The sequence below is a fragment of the Bombus vosnesenskii genome, unplaced genomic scaffold (assembly GCF_011952255.1).
Source record: "Bombus vosnesenskii isolate JDL3184/JDL3185 unplaced genomic scaffold, Bvos_JDL3184-5_v1.1 scf7180000016279, whole genome shotgun sequence".
NCBI lineage: Eukaryota > Metazoa > Arthropoda > Insecta > Hymenoptera > Apidae > Bombus > Bombus vosnesenskii.
The window spans coordinates 2,001,462-2,023,209 of record NW_022884348.1 but is presented as its reverse complement, the minus strand read 5'-3'; the positions used below and the strand labels follow the sequence as shown (position 1 = coordinate 2,023,209).

At 40.7% G+C, this 21,748-nt stretch overlaps 1 protein-coding gene across 2 annotated transcripts in view; it reads left to right on the top strand.

Annotated features, from left to right (window-relative positions):
• The first annotated feature begins 2,151 nt into the window (after window positions 1–2,151).
• The window catches only part of LOC117242827 (transcription factor cwo), a 37,513-nt gene continuing 17,916 nt past the window's right edge, over window positions 2,152–21,748 (top strand). For both annotated transcript variants that reach the window (XM_033509796.1, XM_033509793.1), the window contains exon 1: window positions 2,152–3,425. In XM_033509796.1, the coding sequence (XP_033365687.1) occupies window positions 3,351–3,425 (75 nt within the window). In that variant the 5' untranslated portion in view covers window positions 2,152–3,350. The remainder of the gene's footprint in view (window positions 3,426–21,748) is intronic.

Below are 21,748 nucleotides of genomic sequence, written 5' to 3'. Positions count from 1 at the left end.
AACTTATCGTTTGTTTCGAAAGCTCGATTATAAATATACAGTAGACCTTCTTTATGTTGACCTACGAGAGGCAAGCGGTTTATATAATGGGAGCTCACTATTTTCCCTACCAGCTGTGATTTCGCGTTTACGTAGCAGAAACTCACGTTCGAATAAATGGATTCAATTAGTTCAATTAATAAACGAAAGTTCGCTTAATCGGACAATAACTAAAATTTCGTTGAAATAAATGCCGTCGTCTAAACGAAGTTCCACCGTAATTGAAATCATAACGTGTGCATATATGCATTCTAGATCCTTCTTTGTTTCCAATACATTTTTCGGCAAACATGCTCCGATAACCCAATTCCTGCAACGCAAGCTCGGCGTTCGAATTCACGTGAAGCAGCAGCGCGGATGCTGAATAATTAAAATTTAATCCGTTGATTAAAACGGATGCAACGAACGTCCGGGAGGATACGGCACGTTGCGGCATCGTGTGCGTGAACGATCCGCAGTCCACGCAAACGGCGTGCAGGTATAAACATATCGTTGAATCGCGCGACAACGAGAAGTATCATTACCGCGTGTCCTCGTGTCACGACGCGGCGGAGCCTGAATACCCGTTGAGTCTGCGGTCTCATACTGTACTCCGCTCCGATCCGAATCGGAGGAAGGAAGAAAGAGTGAACTCACAGCACCGGCACGTAGACAGTGATTGAGAACGAACAAGGAGAACCAGAGTGCAATAAAAGATGACGAGAGAGACGGTCGATAGTCCCGTAGAGGAAGGGATGCAGTCGTTGAAGAGAGCCGCGGCGGCAGTCGGGGGAAAGAGGGATGGAGCGAGCGCGTGACAGGACACGTGACCGGGAGCACACGGTGCTCGCGTGACCGGCCCCGTGACGTCACGCGCACGTGTCACATAGCGTGGTAACTGCTTATCCCTCTCTTCGTTCGACTGTACGTCCCAACGAACGTTCCTCACCTTCTGCGCCCCTCCAAGCATTTCCCACTCCTCTCGTTGATCAGTAACGTCTCAAGTCCCCACTTCACCCTCTTCGTCGAAAACTTTCACCTGGAAAGTCACTATTTTTCCTTCCTTTCTATACCTTACCATTACTCACCCTCGCAATACTAGCGCCTCTGCCTTGTCCGAATGGCGAACGAACGCGGATTTGCATCATCGAGTTACGTGACGCGCCAGCGATCCTTAGCCACGTTAAAGAAAGAAAAAAAGAAAAATAGTCGGTTTCTCCTCAACGGGTATCGTTGAATCGTATCGACGAGATTCCAGCGAAATGGAAGGGCGAAAGTATACGCTCGAGAAATTTAGTCGACTTCGTGACACGGTATCAGGCGACGTTAAATTTACACGCTTGATATATCGTGTTCTGTAGTGCTTCGAGAGACGCACAAGAATCTTATCTGCGCGTCGTTCGTCATTGAGGTAATTCGTTTTCATTGTCTGCGACGGAAATTTGTGGTCCTTAAATTTTTGATGCGTCCAAAGGATATATCGTACTTATTGTATATACGTATTCGTAATGCGAGAATCACGTGAGCGTTTGCTTGTTTATGTTTATACCGTGACAAACAGTAGTACATATTGACGCAACAAAATGATTTATCGTTTAATCATGTATCGATTTATGGTTGTAAATTTGCGTTAGGTTATCGAAATTCTATAATCCAAGGGTGGAACCTTCGTATCAAATCGTCAAGTAATGTATAGTAATAATGATTGTTTAGATGAGAAAAACAAGAGAAAAACGAACGATTGCCTAGGTATAGATTAGCTTTTTTTGTTTTTGTTTTTGTACAATATACCGGCATGCGTATCGCTAAGGCTATTTCGAGATCACCATATCGATCCATACGTAATACTATCAACACGTGATGTATTAACAACAAATTGTCTTATCGGAACATTTCACAGAACTCGTAAACGCACACTGGATCGACACGTTACCCTCGTTGAAAGATATCGTAGATTATAAAAAAAATATCAAGCTACGTAACAATTGTTCGGTTACTATCTATATCTATCGTATTTCAACACGGCGGAATTAGTCCGATAAGGGGAACGAAGATTTTGACGATATAAGATATCTAATGATATCGAGCGAATAGATACCGGTCGATTTACATTAGACCTCGAGTTGCATGGCTCCGGGATCGATGGTTCCGTGCCTGAGATGGTTCTGGATCGCTCCCACCAGTGGTCTGCGTGGCGAGGACCATCGCGAGAATCGAACAGGGCCGCGCATTATACGCGTAGTGTAGCCTGCTAAGGAGACGACACGCGTTTATATACGCGAGCGATACGAAACTATTTGAACAACGTTCTTTTTATTCCTGTCATTGTAGAGAATTCCAAAATCACGAATCTATATGGTACGAGAAACCGCGTCGATAGAGTGCATACGATTGATCGAGAATTCAATCGTGCATGTAACGTAATCATTGGTCCAGAGCACATCTCGAGCGCCGCCAACCACTGCCACGTGAAATTCGTAAAGTGCATGCGTACGCACCAAAAGAAGCGTACCTATAGGTTCCCGAATACCGTGACGCGCAAAGCGAGCGCGCGACCTGTTCAATTCTTACGGCCCTGCCAGTTAGTATATCGCGGAATTTCGCGGCCGAACGAGTCAACGGCCTTATCGTCGTTCACATTTATGTCTTAAGATCGAGTCGTGTTTCTTCTTTTTGCTCTCGTTATCGCCTATTCGAGCGGAAACGATTCAAAACGGATAACAAAACAAAGTTTAAAAATTTCTGTTGCTACGCTTATAGGATGTCACAGTAGAGAGAAAAAGAAAGACAGAGTGAGAGATCGATCTACGATCATCGGCTCTAAAAAAAGAAATCGGGAAGTAGGAAGGAAGACAGAGAAGAAAAGAAGAGGGCGCCAGTACAGATATATCGGTGAGTGTGACTGGACGGAAAGACGTGGGCGATTCCCAAGTACCGGCCTCCTGGTCCGTCGTGTCGTTTCGAGTGTGTCAGTGAGTTTGTGGAGGCGAACCTAACCTAGTCGTCGGGTGCGCACTATCGATCAAGAAGCCATCGGTTTAAAGAGGACTTGACTTTTTTTGTGGGTACAGGTTATGTATACGTAATTTCGCGGTCGGTGTAAACACGTTTTGTGCGTTTCGTTAAATTTCGCGCTAAATTACGGCGAGCTGCTTCTAACTGCCTAACTTGCGTGTTACGAACGTGAATTCAAAGGAAGAAACTGTGTGCAAACGGAGTCAGATTGAAAGAGAACAGTGGAAGAAAGTCGAAGACAATAGAAGAAACGTAACGAAAGGAGTGACAACGACTAGAAATCGGAAGTGATCGTGTTGTGTATTGGAAACGATTCTATGCGGCAAGATGATGGAGACACAGAATTACTGGGAGGACAACTCCGCTCATTCTATGCAAGTAAAATACGAGAGGTAGGCGTTTAAATAATTATTAACAATTAAACATTTCTATAATTTTCTACTTTTGTCACAGAAAAGGTATTCGAAATCTCGTATATAACTGATATTAGCTTAAAACAACTATAATCTTCGAGTATTAAAAAACGGACTATGATTATTTCTGCATACTGGTATCGTTTTGAGCGTACAATAGTGCGTTATAGTTATAAAGCGCTCACACGCGACATGAATCACCGCTGCATTCTAGATTCTTTCTCAACGCCAGAGGAACGTTCCACGCTGTCGACCTTGCCGGCATTATTCAGTCTAATACCATCCAAAAATATTTACACAGATTTACTACAAGCTACATCGAGAACTCTCGTTAAACAGGGTGAGCCAATGTTCGCGTGACTCGTGTTCGTACAGATATATAAGCTTCGTTATCGTGCTTACCTGTATACACGCGGAACAGTTCAAAACAACCGATCACACGGAATAACGTTATGTCGTAACGTAAAGATTTTTCTGAAAATTTGTTTCATCGAATTACAACATTTGATTTACGGACTATGCGAGTGTGAGCGTAAACTGAGATCGCCGCTGTTACGTTTCTAGATCGGTTTCGAGCAATCACGTTTAAAACAACTATTCATGTACTAGGTAATTCTGTTCGAGTTAATTGAGTCATCTAGGACTAATTTCGCAAGTCTTTTAATGCTATTTATATCATACAATTATATTGATGCGGTTACAAGTAAAACTCGATTGATTCGTAGAACAGATTACCATAAGCCAATATATTCCTTGGCAATACGGAAAACTACATGCCTCGTTATCACCAATGTACAGGTGTTCGATTTTGACACTGTCCCTTCCCCCTCGCTTGGCCTCTCTTGTTCGACGTTCTTCCCCCAGGTCCTATATCATATTGATAAATAATTAGACGGTTGATGATACGAGTGGAACCGTCTTGAAGGTCCACGCGTTGTCAAAAAATTCATGGCCGCGCCAGAGATAAGATAAATACCGAAGAATCGGTGCTATCGTTGATGTCAATTAATAAACGGGAATATAGATATCACGAGTTGTATACGTAACCGCGTGGGACTGGTCGATCGATCGAATCGCTGTGAATTCAACGAGTTATCTAAGAAGTCTATTCAAGAATCCGTGAATAGAGCGACGTGCAGTGAATTGAAAATCGTTCATCAAACGTGATCCAAAAGTAATTACGACTTAACTACAGTTCGTCCGTGATTATAATCTATAAGTATTCGAAGTAACCTATAATGCTCGATCCTGCGCGCAAGAAATCGAGACCAATTAACGCTAGCGCCATTTACGGAGCGATTATAAATCACATCTTTTATGCTGCATAAGAGAAAGGAATATGTAGAGATCACTTGACGTTTTCATTTTTATCATATCCTACTTTATCGTCGAAGGAAGAAATTGAAAAAAAATGTCCTGGTCATATTACATTAATGGGCGTGTTACATTGATATTCGTGGCTTCTATCGTCAAGGAAAGTGACGTTTACGCGTATTCACGTCGCTCGTAACGAGTGACTTTCACGAGTGTGTCAGCACGGTCGGTCAGTCATAAACACTTGTGCGAGATCGAGAATAGACTGGAGAGTTGGACACACGGTGTATATATCAAGGCGTTGAGGGGCGCGCTGACGGCGCTCGCAGCAACCGGGCAATTTCTTCGGGCCACGCTATAGAACACGGTTTCGCATCTTGGCCGCTTGAACCGTCGCATCGGGCATTGACACTGCAGATCGATCCGCACGGATTTATTTGAGCACCGTCTATACAGCGCGTGAACGTGTGCTGTGCGTATTCCGTCCCGCATTCGCTCGCTGTGCTCGTCGAATTTAACTTGGAAATCGAACCATTCCTCTCTTTTTCTTATTTTTATCTGCGTTCGGAGTTGCATCGATTTCATCGTTTCTCGGGATCGACAATTTAAGGTACAGCCAGTGCGATATGGTGAACGACGTGATTCGAAACGATCGATCTAATGTCACTTCTCGTAAGGCACACGATGAAATCATCGTTTTTTTAGATCTTTTGGAATAACGACGTCGTGGCATCGAATTTCAGCCCGTGAGAATTTGTATAGGGTTAACTAGGATTGTTTGAGTCAAGCCAAATTATTTACTGTGTAATTCATCAAACTCGGTTCAATTTTAAGACGTTGAAGGCGACTCGAATATCTTACCGTTGTCTCAATTTTCGTGACAATGAACAGAAACTGCATAAATATAATACACCACTTGTGTATAAGATTTGCTTTGATTAATCGACAATTTTGAAGGAGGAGTAAGTCGAAGTTTTTATCGAGCATACCTGTAGATAAGACCGTGGTCTTATAATGCAAGGCCGTGTTATAGATGGCTCAGAAACGAACAGCCATTGTGACAATGACACCTTCGGATTTTGCGCCACAGAGGATCACGTTAATTGACGCAATCTGAGTAAACGACCGCGTCATGGAAACTAACGTAAATACGTTCGCTCGAGAATGCTACGAGTGGGCGTATATTACGTACTCAAGAATTTCGGGGATACCATATATACGCATTGCGGTCTGTAGGGTTGAGCAAGTATCCAAGATAGTGGTAATTTCCGCAAAACGGATGTGTGTTTTTAGATGCTCTGCTGCTTTCACGTCTTATCGGAAATTACAAAATACGTATTTCGTGCATGATAGAGCTAGCAAAATTATAATCAAATTAGTCGGAAATGATTGGTTGTAATTATCCGTGAAAGAAAAACGTCCTGTTAGCGAGAGTTTTTTTTAAATGATTGTTCTTAATTAAATTGAAAATCTTGCTAACTGAAGTACTAGAGTCAACCAGAATTAATTGATATTTTATTCGATACCGTAGTCCTTGACAAAGCGATGCATCGTACGTTTAAATGCATAGTGTCATTTGGCAGCGCAAGTGTATTTCCTAATATATCTAGATATAACATTTGCTGCATAGCGTGTTTGAATACATATACTTACATATTCATTCTACCAAGGTATGAAACGTCGGAGATAAAATGAAGTAGGAATAAATGCAGTATCTGTCTGTAAATAAACTATTTTTTGTTTTACTATCTGGAACTTGAATGATTGCACTATTGGTAACTGCTATTTTCTAATTGTAAGTATATATGTACATACCTTAGAAATTGTGTTATACACATATTACGTGTAACCAAGTGAATAGATTTCTATGCAAGTAAGGTGAATACCTTGGTGTATTTTCGCAATGATTAGATTGTAATTAGTTTATATGTTTTATACACGTTTTAATCCTTTGCCAATGAATCTTTTACCCAAATTAAAAATGCGAAAAAATAGATGGCACTTTATAAATTATTTTCCTATAATTTTATGGGATAGGAATTAGGAGTTTTAAAATGGCTTAGTATCGCGATTAAACGATTACCGAGTCAATTGTGAAATTCAATCTTGGATTATTTTTGTATAATTTCGTAATTAACAATCTCAGACTGATTGATCACCATGGTATTTTCAAAAAAACTTTCCTCTATTTTATATTTATTTCACACTTGATTGGCACTTGCGTAAACAGAAGCAAATCCGATTTCTTCGAGTACCTGATAAGGCTGACATTTTCCCAACTGACTCATTTTACCCAGATTCGTTTTACTCTATTTCACCAATGCGATACATATATATCCCCAAGCACGAAACAGTTTTTCCATATATTCAATAAAAATACTAGTAATTTCATTGAAATTAATCAAAATACTTTGAACGATCGAACAATCACAACAATTCCAATTAAAGTTAACTTAATAAAGACCAAGTAAATAATTCATAAAATCCATCGTCTGTTGGAAAACGCGAAGAAAGTAATTTAATAAAAAAAAAAGCACGTATATGCAATAATAGACACTTTATAGAAGACCTCTGTACAAATTAAAGACAAACAATTTCCTTGATTGCTATAAATGCTTGAATTTCTTTAAACTTCATAAGATTATAGGATCCAGGACAAGAAAGAGATTGCGATAGAAAAATATGTCACTAATCCCTAAACGCTTCTGTTTATAACTACAATGCTAAAAACGGAAATTATTAACGCAAAAAATTACGTCATAAAATATCGCGAAAAAGATGAAACGTATTAAAGCAGCGTTCGCTTTGAATGGATTTGCTTTCATCGAACAAAATTCCCTCGAAATGGCGAAGGGTCTTCTCCTCGTTTTCCGTGATACGTAGGAAACCACTTGCACGGCCGCGTTCCTCTGCTTTCCGTCACGTAGGCACGCGTTACCTTTCCGTTTTGCGGCAATTCGAAAACATAGATCAGCAATATCGATTCGATCGTTAAAATGTTCGCAGATGCTCTATATTTATTCTAGTAACGTTGTAGCCGCACATGCGTGCCATTTCCCATAAGCTTCCTAATTCACCTCCTTCGCATTCGAAAAGATCGGAGACTCCACAGATCACGTCGATCGCGTAAGAAGATCGCGGCAGAATTTTCGAATTTTCTTCGATCAGTCCATTCTTTTCTTTTCTCTGAAATTCATAATTGGTGACATATATTGAAAAATCTGGAGCAAACAGTAGACCAAATGGACTATGTATACCGCGCACCGCTCCATTTGTTTGCATTTTCCTATCTCCACAAAAAAAAAAAAAAAAAAAAAAAAAGAAAAATTGCCAGGTTTCTTGTAGACTCCACCTTGTCGATTATGGGTTAACGCGAGTTTCTTGGAATGTAGCGATGAAAAGCGCAAGGCACCTGCATCCTCGAACAATAGCAGCATACGTATGGAGGTCGATACAACGGAGAAGGGAATTGCATCGATCAGCGATAAATTATGGTCGCACGAGGCAGCGGCGTCAACCAGACCGACAATAACCGTCGTTACATTCAATGCAATTAACGTGTCTCTCGTTCTCCATCTCGTTTCTTCAGTTGCGCGTAAAACGTCGCTCCGATCTCGTGCTTCTATTTCACTAGCATCTTGACACAGATATTTTCTTCGTTCGCGGTGTAGCTTATCGTGGATCGATGCGAAGGTCCTCCAACATACTTCGACATACACTGCTGTTCAAAAGTATCCGGACACTTGCTTATCTTTCACAAGATGTAATTTAATCGCGAATTTATTCTTCGTGACTGTTACACGTTATGACGTTATTATAAGAGCTATTTCTAAAAGGATAATGCGCACTTTAAATTTCTAGTATTACTTTTCTGCTTTATTTCTGCTTCTTCGAGCTTCGATCGTATTTTTATTATTATCGACACGATATATATCCGTAGATTGGTAACAGTGAATGTTGGCGAAATTCGGTCGTGCATCGTCAGCAACCTTTCTCGTCGGATCCTTCGAGCAGTCGCGTGTGTGCACGCGTGCGAACCAAGAACTCGCAACTAGGAGGCACCGATCGATTGGTGTTTACCTTTCCCAGGTTCGATTGATCAACGTGCGAGCCACAGTTTGGTTACGTTGATTTTGTTCCTACAAGCGACGGGAATCACAGCAGACGGTTGTCAAATCGCGTTAGACGCCTTGTTCTTTCTTTTCCCTTCTCGTTATCTTATAACGGTACTCGTTGAATATATACGCAGAACGAAGAAGATGGTGTTTGAGCATTAGGAATCGTTTTGTTTATTTTCTTGCTTAAGCATCCATTTACACAGCAGCGTATAATAATTATCGAAAGAAAGCAAGAAACATGGGTCGCGTGTTTTTCCTTTGGCGACGTCGCGGGTTAACGTTGCGTCGTTTCGTCATCGCTGCGAATTTATTACTTTACGATGCGATCGTTTGATGCGTTAAAAATTTTCCATTTGCGGACCAGTTTTTACGTCCTCTTGCAATTTCTTTATTCCGTAAACGTTCGTTCTTTATTTGCACGGCAAATGTCAGCAGTCTGATGTCTATCAAAGGAATCGCAACTGCGAGATTGTGCAGATCGATGTCTGATCGTGTAGTCCGTTTCTACTGCCACATCAGCCCTCTGAATTTACTTACGCTTGTTATTCGTTTTATCTAGCAGTTTCTCTATTAATTGTTTGCCTATTTTCTTCGATATAAACTTACATAATCGCAAGTTCACAAAGTTTCTTGCTTTAGCGCTGTTTAAAATATTCGTCCGAAACGTAATTAGTTTCAGTCAGCGGATGCATGGTTTATTATTTTCTCAGCTCTCTTACATCAACCAGCAGACAATCAGTCATTTAATCAAGTTTCAACGCAGTCATACACTAATTAAGGATGTTTATTCGCGGTATTTCGAAACCCATTAACATAGCGAGTGATCGTAACCTCGTGACTAGTAGCGTATTTCACGCGAGACTCGTAATATATAATAATCGCATAATAGTCATCCGTCTTTCATCTTTCCTCGTTAAACGATGGTTAACGAAAAGGCTTGGACGTTTGTCACGCGTTAATCTGCCTGTTAACAACTTCCTCTTTTGCGATAAATGATGAAAAATAGCTCCTTCTATAGTTAGTCGACCTTCGTGATCAAATCAAGACACGTTCGAAGACACGTCTATAGATAACTGAAGTTTTCGGTTAGATCTCCACTAGATCACGTCAGGTTTGGATTAGATCAGAATTACGCTCGAGTCGGTAAATGAGATTTATCAAGTTTGATTTAAATTCAATGCCACTCCTGGAGTACCCACTATCAGAAAATATGGACAAAAATTTTTGCTACCCTAAAACGAACTTTAACCTGTTACGCTTGTCCCGATAATCAAATCTTACGATATCCATAGAAAAAAATCATATCTGTAATATTTACAAGAGAAAATATTACAAGCGTAATAACCCCGATAGACTGGCAAATCCGTGAGTAACTGCTTTACAACGAGCAAGTTTCCAACAGACAGGATTACTCAAAGAATTAACGAAACCTAAATACTTCTAGCTGTCGTACGATCGTTGCTTTCTTATTCTCGTTGGAGCGTGTTTCGCGTTTTCATCAGCGAAGATAAAACATCGGAGCAATTGTAAAGGACGGGCGGAAAATTTCGACGATAAAGCGATATAAGTGTCGCGATAAGGTGTAACGAGCGCCTTTCGCGTTACTATTCTTTCTTTCTTTTGTGAAAATTCCGTCCCATTAACGACTCGTCGTTAATTTCTTTTTACTGGCAATTGGTCGATCGTGGTCGGCGTAATCGCTATGGCGACGTGCCCGGGGGATGTTCAGTGTCGTTGGAGAAAAAGTGAGAGTTACCTTGGCTGTTCCAGCGCCGATCGACCGTGTGCGTTTTCATACATGCGCGTTCGTATAGTACGAGAGTCGTAGACTGGCTTCTGTGGCTGATGAATGCGCGTGCACGTGTACAGACGGGCGTGGAAAATAGTACAGCGATTTGATTAGGCCTCGTCGCTGGAGATGATTCATTGTGAAAAACTTCGAATTGTTGTAACACAGGAGAACGTGAAGAGATAAACAAGCGAGTTTACTGTTTGATGATCTTCGACGTTCACTCGCTAGAGATAGTCAGTTTATCAATTATACGTGTAAATGTTACAGGATGAATTTTATTTGTCAGCTGCTTCTGGTACGATGAAAAAGTGGTTGTATAAGACAGTTTAACGCTCTTGACGCTCGTCTCACGACACGCGTATTTCTGAAAATGTTTGCCTTTACTTCACCGCCAATTTTTGTGTCTTGTCGTATTAGAAACGTAAAATATAGTATCAGAGTTAAGAAAAAGAAAATGTATTATTATATAGTCAAGAAAAAATTTGGTTAAAAAGAGAATCGAGCATTCTTGATGGGGTTAGTTCATTGGTACGGTGGTTACTACGTCACAGTGATTTTCAGTGAGTCGTTTTTCTCTCGATACTCGACGTTTTCGACATTTTGGACCACGGTCGTATCGAGTCAAGGTTCAGCCCGAGAAATCGAGGTCGACACGAACAGATTTAACTGCACCAGTGAAACTATTTGTAGAATTATGAAATGTAGTCCGTGGCCGTTGCTCGTGGGATAACGAGCTGCTCTGTACTCGTGTGCAGTGTGCTGCACGAATGAAGTCATTCCTCGCAAGTCCGATCATCGTTTATTAATCCTCGATTTCCATTACTTATTCGTGAACTAGTTGCTCGATGTATCGCTCGGATATTTTCAGAATTTATCGAGAAATATGTAACGTATATATATATATTAGATATTTCTACGGAAAATTGTATTTATATATGTAATTACAGATATAACGTATCTTACGTGTAACAATAACTGTATTATTCAGAATGATGAGACTACGTCAGATTAGTCGATTTCCGGTTTGAGAACTGGTTTGTAAAAATGTGAGAGGTGAAAAAGAAATCGTTACACGTGACGATAAGTGGGCGTACGAGGCATGGAATCGTTTCGAGGAATTTTATAGTTTGCCTTATTTCGATCAACGATCGTATCTATCGTTAGCGCGAAGTCTTTATAGGTTCGCGAATATAGCGACGAAAGATAAAAGCCTGTAGTTACGTCTCAGATTCTTTTAATATCGAGAAAGAGGAAAAGTAGTCGAGTTATGGTATCATAAAATTTGGATGGAAAGATGGACGTACTTACAGAGAAAATTACAGTTATTAACTAACAGTCGCTTTAATCGAAGACTAACGTTAAATTATATAGCGAGTTATGTACGATCGGTTATTGGTAATATATCACGTCATAAATTTCAGTCGCAAGGGAAAAATATCAGCTTTTTATTAGCGTCACGAGTGGTTTCTGATTTTATTTATAAAGTTAAAAACTCTTTTCCTAGGTTATATAAAAATCTGAAATGAAACGTAATACTATCGTTTACTTCGATATATATAATACATTTTTGAAACGTATTACGATCATAAGTATTACGTTTGCACAGAGGAAAAACTCAAGCATCGAGATTTCTCAAGCTCTACGAGAGGATTCGATCGTATCGCATGTACGAGTCATCCACGTTAACTAATAGCGCAAGCTTACAGCTTCAGCTTTCGTAGACAGCTTTCGTAGCACCTTCGTTTCGAGGTTCTACGCAGAATAACAACGTGGCTTCTAGTTTTCACGAACGGAAAGGACCTACGTCAACTGGTCTCCGTCGAGTTGTTCACGGCAGCAAGGCGAAGACGCAGTGCGTCATCGTTGCGTCGACCACGAAAGCGTTAAGTAGAAAGTTACGTCACTGTGCGGATATTTTTCGTGGTTGTTCGGTGACTTTCGAGCGTTTCTTTCGAGTCGCGGGGACGCGTTCTATCTCTACCGTGGACGGAAATTGAAAGAGAACCGGCGACCAGGGGACGGAGTGCAGCAAGCAGCACACGATTACTGGCACGAATCAGCTAGTCAGAAGTCACGTTGCTCGACACGCGCTCCGAGCTAGACCCGATGTAGGTTAGTATTTTTACGCGGGCGTCCCGGTGTATACAAATACGGCACACCGTGTCGTGCAAAACAATACCGGCGTGTGACTGACTATACATCACGTCCTAGACGCCATTTCTATAAAGGGTGTTCCCACTCGAGCGCAGAGTATCGTGGTAGATATGTGAGATCGTAAGCTTATTTTAAAGGAAGACGTCGAAATAACAAGGACGTATCTTTTCTACGAAGTTAAGTTTAAGGCTTTAAGAAGAGAAGGAATTAGTACAGCTGGATACAGTACAGCAGCCAGTACAGTCGCAAGTTACGTTCGTCGTGGAAAAATAATCTCGGAAATTTGTCAAAGAATTACACTGGCGACCGTTGCAACCTACGTAACCGTAAACAAGCTGGAAGTAGTGGATGAACACCGAAGGAGCGAGCGAGTTCGCTTGAAATTAAAAATTAGGCGGACCGCTCTCTCGTTGTGCATCAACTCTGAAATTCTATTTTCACGCGTGGCTCCCCTACCTAACCGCTTTCAGAATTTTAATTATAACCGGGGTAGTCCACGTCGCATCCTTGACCTTTCGTCAGCCCGGGCACGCGTCATTGTCGCGTAACTATGCAATTTCGCGGAGGACTTTCGGCGCAGTTGTTTACGCAATTCGCTACGAATTATATACTTTGTACGTGCCGCTATATTGGACGCGAGGTTAATCAACGATATTGTCGCGATACCACGAACATCGGTTGAACGTTTCATTTTCAAGAGTTTCTCGGAATCGAAACGATCGTCCGATATCCGTTCGCGAGAAGAAAAAGGGAGCGAGCAGCTGTTTCGCAATATTTACGAGATTTTTTTATCTTCGTATCGAGAAATCCGATTAGTACGGTCTTTTTCGATCTTGCCCTCGTCCCTGGCTCGTTTCCATCGGCATGCCTGAAGCCTGATCGTTTATGTAGATAGCTGTCTCGAAGAACTAGGCCTAGCTTCGTGTCGTTCGATCGTAAATCGATTTTGCGCTCGAATAGAAACAGGCGAACGACTTCGACTCGATCGAAAGGTTGTCTCGTGCTTGATAATTGATAATTAAGCGTATCAAGGCTAGACGACGCGACGCATGCTCGATGCGAGACGATAGTTGGTAAAAAATTCAAAGACCGAGAAATCTTCGTCGTTCTTCTCGCCACGGTTCTCCTTTACAGTCTAAACGTTCGACTCCGTCACGTGTTGCTCTGCATGCCTGGTCGGATGATCCCACCGCAAGAACTTGTCATCGTCGCACTTTCCTTTTAAGGTGTCTGCGTGCGTCGTCGACTGAAAATTCCTTCGATATTGGTCGCCTTGTGAAAAATCACGGTTCGCGTTCTTCGATAAAACTACTCGCGACGTAACGACGTTTCCTCGTTTACGGTTTAAAAAAGAAATTCGTTTTCCTTCTTCCTACCAAGAAGCTTTTCCTGCGATAGGCACGTACCGTAGAACGTCCGCAGAAGAACGTCCGCATCAGAGATAAAACTATCGCATACGTTGGTCGCTAAAAGAAAACTGATTCATTTCCTTTTCCGAGTAATTATGCCGCGTCCGACGTTACGTTGCACGACGCTACGTAGTACGGTTTATCATAGCGAAAAGAGGAACGAGCCGTTAAAGAGAGAAAGAAGGCAAGAAAAATGTAGGAATAAAGGAGCGTGGACGGTTCGTATCTACGTTAGAGTGCCACGTAGAGAATGTGTGCAGTGTGCAACGTGCGAATCACGAGTTAGAAACCGAGTCGAATCGGTTGGTAGTTGCATCAGCGGGCGGAGCGTCACGTAGAATTTTTCTTTTTCGACTACTCGTTACGTACACGTGCGCGTGCATGCGACGTCGTGTACATTTATGCATCGTGACTTTCTACTTACGAGCGGGGCCATTCGTACAAGTATCAGGGCACGTAACGCGCGCAATCCGATCGATTATATGGTCCACACGTGGCCGATAAGGAAGTCTTCGTTTAAATGTCCTATCGTCGTTGTCCGACCTTGCGATTATAATTGAACACCACGTAGGGAAAGTACGATAACTTCGTCTTTTCTTCGATTTGTTTCTCCCAAGTGATTAAAAAGAAGCATGTTACGAGATATTACCGTCGCCTAAAAATACCCCGTTACTTGCCTCGCTTTCGCAGCAACGCGACAACAAGTAGCTGTTAAAGATTATTGCGCGTATATCGATAATTAATGAATGTACCAAATGATTATTAATAAATATGCAACGAGCGAAACCAACCACGTTGGAACCTTTCGATAGAATTCGTAACAGAATCTTCTGGACAAGTTTAACGTGCCACTCGATATTATCCTACGATACGAAGGAACGACAGAGTCACGACGTGCGTGCGTGCGCGAAATGTTCATTGCTATTCACGTGTCGTCCGATCGACACTGTCGGCCATCCTCGCCGATTGTCGACACACGTACTTTAGCGTTATAACGTTAATACGGATAGTAGGATGGAACGTTCTGGTCTCCCCTGAAATCGCACGTTCGTTCTTTCTAATCGATTATCTCAGATGATTCATTACTCGTTGGAAGAAATTGTAACGAGTACACGGAGAGTCTCGCTGAATTAAATCCGCGCGAGTATCGTCTACATCGGGACAGTTTTTTTTTTTTTTTTTTTTTTACTAAATTGCATAAATAAAGAAATCGCATTTCGCTCGCAGGAATTACAAATAACGCTACGATCGTACGACAATATCGGAATAAAATTTGCACGGTGTAAAATTTTACGCGCAATGATCTTCGGCCGTTAATGAAGTTGGCAGATGTCTTAGGTTAAAATTGATTGGTTTAAAAAGCAATGTGATCCCGTTGACTTTTTGTAGCTGGATATGTACGTTATTGCAGTGTTACAGTAAAAACGACACGATTTCGAGAACATGTTTTTCAAGTTGTCGCTGCGAGGAAGTCTGAGTTACCGCAGCAAGGAAATTCTTTCGGTTTAGGGTTCTTGGAATAGATTAAAATAACGCGTATGTTCCAGTGTAATTATCTGCCTTTTTAGAGAAATATTTTAACCTTAGGTAGGAGCTTGTACTGTCTGATCTGTTAATCGATAAAAATTACGTCGCTTCTTACACAAAACGATACTAAAAAAAAAAAAAGCGATACTAGGAACGTGATATCTATTTTCTTGAAATTAATATTCCGCAATCTGTTTGTTAGCTTGCATTCGGAAATTCGACGATCGCCAAATGATAATACACGTCGATAACGTTTAAAAGAAAATCGCAGTTCCGGAAATTTCTAAGTTTCTAATTCGTTCTTTGCAAATAAGATAGATTTATTCGTGGTTACGTGATCCCTATGCTAGTCGTAGGAGTCGCGAACGAGAATGATAAACAGACCGAAGAAACGTTCAGCGTGGCAGCGATCGACTGATAAAAATGCTGCAGATTTATTTGCTGTTTTCTACGTGGTTATGAACGCTGCCCACTTTACGCACGTGCGTGAGTCGATTCGTGGTTTATGATATAACGCGAAAGTGAATGGCGTTAATGACTACGCTTCGATTGGCAGAAAGGTCACGGAAGGTCGTTGAATAATTTTGGACGATGTTTTACTTTATCGATTTCCTGTTATAAAATAAATAAATATATCATGCGTATGTAAAGATTTAGTGGAAAATCTAACGGTTACCGATTCTCTGTGGTTCCAGAGAATGCAAAAATATCGCATAAATCTCCGAGACGCGTACAACAAGATTCTTAGTTCTCTGTCGAAAGTACAGTTTCTCATTCAGCAACCTGCGTGTGCGAGAAAACCGTGACGTTACGTGAAATTTTGACCAACGAAAATTCGCGAAACGCCGATTTCCGCCCGATCTTACGCCAAAATCGAGTACGCAGTTTTAGCGTTTAAAATGGATTTTCATTTTGTCATTGCAAAGAATAACTCGAGATAAGCGGTGAGTTATTAATCTCTTAGTCGTGTAGTGGTCGACTAGATGTCAAATTCCAAATTACTTGGTTCGAAGAGATACGAGCGAAAGATAATAAATTATTCTCTGTGTCCACTATTTTGAATTTTGTCGTCCGTCGAAAATGTAGTATGAGAGCTTTGCCAAATTTATGAATTTATCTGTACGCAAATTGTAACAGATATTTTGTAATTTGGAATATTCGGAGGAAAATGTTGACGATTGATGTCACTTTTTGCGGCTTCGACAAATATTATTCTTGGCTACTTTCTTTGTAGAAAATAATTGTTACGGATTCCGAGACAGAACAAGTTAGATCATGCGTATAATTAAGACGTCGAGAACAAAAATCATGGTTATTTATGCATTGAAATGCGATACTTATTTACATTTTAACGTGTTATATAATTTCGTACGGTCTGTTTGATTGCCGAAAGTATAGTTATGCTACAGATTATACGTATAATTATCACAGAAAACTTTAATAGTTTGGCAGAAATAACAGCTTCGAGTTCACAAATTTCTGTACGGTAGTAATCGACTTACAAATTTATACGTTTAACATCGCGTTTTATCTCAATAGGGCTCGTATCGATCGAAAGCTTGATCGATACGTCATACGCGTCCAGTGATAACGTATTTTAAAACTTACGTTCTTAAAAAATATGAATCGTTCGACGATGACAACTGAACTCGATTGTGACTCATTCTCCTTGTGAACTTAAAGAAACGTTCTCTTCTTCCGAACGATAACGAAACTTTAACGAAATAACGTCTGGCGGGGAATAGTAGGGAGAGAGATGGGAGAAAATCATCGTCGTCGTCCACTAATTTTCAGCGAAATTTCTAAATTGCAGCATTAAAGGGCGAATAATTCGGACACGTGGATAAAATGTGGAAAATCGCAAAGAATCGCGAGCATATAAAGCAAGTAAACAGGTCGTCTTCCGACTGAGCGGCTGACGCACGTGCACGAGTCAGCCAATGCTGTGGGTGCAACCATATGTGAAAGTGACAGCACGCACGGACAGAGCCAAGCAAGGTGGTGGGCAGTAAGGTCGACGAAGGACGTCGCGAACCGCAGGTACTGTTGGCGGTCTTTCGTGCTTGGATTTCGAGCCAATTAAAATCCAGATCGTAATTAAGGTCATGCGTGATTTCGACGGTTGTTTAGAAATGTCCGCATTAACCAGACTCCAACCGCGTAGCCCCGTTATTACGAGGACGCTAATCGAAACGAAAACGAAAGAGCTGACTCGAACATTCGCTCGTTGAATACGTTTTATAAATATAAGACGATTTAATAAATAATCAGAGTTGTTTGTTGACACGCGCGTTCTCCATTACTTTATTTAAACAGCTTCGATCGAATTTTTTTTGTCGTATGTGTAGATTACAAAATTTAGATGAAAATCCATACGAACGTCCATTTGTTTTTTCAAGATCGAAAACGTGTTAGCCGCAACTAGAAGAATGTAACTCGCAATGTTTATTTCGATATCCGTGAAGTTTGTTTTATCCATGCGAAACACTCACCAGCATTCCATTTTCTTAAGACAAACAAGGAAGCGTGTCCGGTGGTGCGTCGTGTCGGTACGAGGTTGCATCCTCTCGACCTCCTTTTTTGGACTTCCTTTTCTGTTTGGCCCGATTACCCACACAGTAGGACAATCAAAAACGGTTCGCGTGCATGAACGTGTTACGTCACGAGTAGAGTTTGCTGCACGCCGAGCGGAGAGTTCGCGGATATTCTTGTGCCGATGGGCGGATCCGTGTAATTGCAGCCGCTATTAATGGAGAGTAACTCGAAGTCTCGTTACGAAATCACAGCTCCGTCCATCCTGCGCTTTCGCGCGCACCTGATGAATGCCACCGTAATTCGCCGGATGCCAGAAAGAAAAAAAAAAAAAAGGAATTCTCGTCGCACGTGTGGCGCACGGGCAACGGAACCCAGATAGAATTCACGGATACCAACGTTTTGCAACTGTCGTTGGACTTTTAATGTAAGCTAATCATTGCGCAATCTCGCAACACGTGAACTGTGCCAGTTCGAAACGAGCACGGCCACGAAAACGGCGATGGATTAATAAATTATCGTGGTTCGAGGCGCAAACAATTTTTGGCCTCTACGTATATGTACAATATATCGGTGAAAAGTTTGACCGAGTCAAAGCGTCGTAATCCTTAGCGTGCAATAAACTAATTCTGACCTAGAAACCTCGTTCAAACGAAACAATAGTAAAACATTATTGCTGGCAGAAATGAAAGATAAGAGAAAGATAAGGCAATAAATATCATTAATAAATCTATCGGAATATATATACGATATATATAAAATATCGTATTTTATTTTGTCCTCGTAATTCGTAAATATCATTGAAAGTGATACCAAACTTTTAAGTAGCAATGCGTTCATCGAATTTGAAATGACGGTACTACGAACGTTAGGTTAGCTTTGGCACTGATTCAGTCTGGAAATGTTGTCTCACCGGGCGAAGGAAATTAATTTTGCTAATTGTGCCTTTCTGATTCAGCCGACTTACGGTAGAGATGAAAAACGAACCGCGGAGGGATATTCGTGATATTTTTGGTTCCTGTGATTCATATTTCGATATTAATATCAGGTCGTGTTACACTTTCGAAGTTTGGAAACTTGGAAAATTACTATATTTCGCAAGTTCTACGATTTAATTATCTTTTACCAGGAACGCTCCTATGAAATTGGGTCGAATTCTTCGCTTAACTGCCTTGAAAATTACTCCATCAATCCCTTCATAAGCGAAACGTATCTACGATCGAACGTAGTTTCGCGTAAAAAATGGAAATTTTAACGAGTTATTAAGCGTTAACAATTTCATCGAGTGTTCAAGTAAAAATTCCGAACTTTCCATTTGGAGATCGACGCGGTTACACGGACAGTTCTGGCGTTTACTTACGAAAGCGTACAGACGACGAAGAGGTGCGTGCAGGAATGGATGTACAGGTGTGCGTCGACGAACAGTGTGCAAGCGGTGCAAAAAATAAAGAAGAAGAAAGGGGGAACTGGAGTCACATGTCGGAAAATGTCAACCACGTGCAGATACACGAGGTTTCTCGCCTGTAACACGTTCAACGTGCTCGTGCTCGTGCAAGAAACGATGCAGAAAATTGTTTCAGATAATTTACTTGCGTGTTACATCATTTACATCTCAGCGAAGCGTGTGGAAAAAAATAGATACCGTGTAACGAACCGCTTGCTCGTCGATGAAGCCAAGGACGCTGTCTTGTTGTTTTTTTCTTTTTTTTTTTTTTTTTTTGTCGAAAAACACGTAATCGGTATCGAACTGCGAGAGAGCTTAGCTTGTTTCACATACGTGTTTCTGTCGAGTACGCTCTATCCTGATTAACATTTTTATTACGATGGCATTCTTAATTTAACACTAGAGTTATTGACCTATGTGCGCGTTTAAAAATACGGTACATAGATAATTATAATTATAGTGGTACGATGAAAATAAATAGGTATACATAAATACCTTAGATAAATAACAGCTATATCTTGTTTTAGTATAGCGTTGCGAACGCAGTCGACCTACCGATATTTAAATCTTGTTAGTGGATAAAGTCGATTCTTCAATTGTCCTTTAATTATTTTAATCGATAATAAAATCAGCGATAGAAATTTCGAACAGATTCGATCGCAAAAGTTTCCAGCCAATTCTAAGCACGTTTCTACGCACGTTGATCATAATCACCTGCAATGATTTAAATTGTCGACATCGTCGAGTGGTCAAAATCCACTATTACGCGTCGCATCATTATCGTCATTACATTTCGGCGTTGCAGCTACGTAAATAGATTGTTCGCAAATTGACAGCAAATGTCAAAGCGTGAAAGTAATATCATTAGTGGTTAAAGCGTTGCTAAGCATTACATAGACAACGGTACGTGGCTGTACGATAATCACTCGACAATAATGCGCTCCTTTCATTACACAAATTATACGCGACGCGATTAGCCATGAAATTTCTCTATCGTGAATTCTGTCTCGGAGCTGCGCGATCAATAATAATAAAGAAACTTAATTTTATCGATCGGTGTATGTATAATTATATATCGATGTTCAAACATTGGTTTAACGTTTTTTTTCTAACGACAGACTACATTGAATTAAATCGTTTTCATCCACACGGTACGAATAATCGTTCGCATAATTAATTCTGGACGTAATTTGGTTAATATACTTCGTTAATCGATATCTTCCATCGTCGTGATGCTTCATTAATTTTTTACCAAATAATCCTTCGTGTAATGAATTCGCGAATAACCGGAATCCGCTTTGAAAAGGAATTAAAAAAAAATAGAAATTTTGTATAATATTGCCATCGCTATGTTAATTACGCTAAACAAGGTAATTAAATCTAATACGGAATTCTTGTGCGAAATATTTTTATCGTTAACGCGAAACGCAGAGAAAAAAGAAGAAGATGCGACTGTTTTTCTTTCTCCTTGATCGCAAGAATCTCGCGTCTCTTTAACTCGTCGTACGTGTTACGTGATCGACCTAATGTTTAACACGAGCCGAGAAAGAGCGGCCACGTGTCGCGTCGACGGAATTTTATGTACAATTCCGCTACGAGGATATTGTCTTTATATAGCGCATAGCCTTCGGCGTAAAATGATTCTTAGTACGCATTTTAGATTTATAATCTGGAAAAACAAAACAAAAAAAAAAAAAAAAAAAAAAGAAAGGAGGAAAAAGACCAACAGGGAAACTCGCTTGACTACGAGAAATTATTACCCAAATAGGTAATTTATTTACTCAGACATTCTGATGCTAATATACTTTTATCTTGTTTTCGATCTTACCTTACGAAACAGATAAATGTTCCTAGAAATTTGCACTTTTAAGAAGAACAAACAAAATCTTACGTTCTTACCAGCGCAGTATATGCGATGTAAGAAGGTACATCGTTCTACTTGCACTTACCTGCGAGGCAACGATATTTTGTTTATTGTAGCCTAGCAAGGCTCGTACCTCGGCTGGTACTAC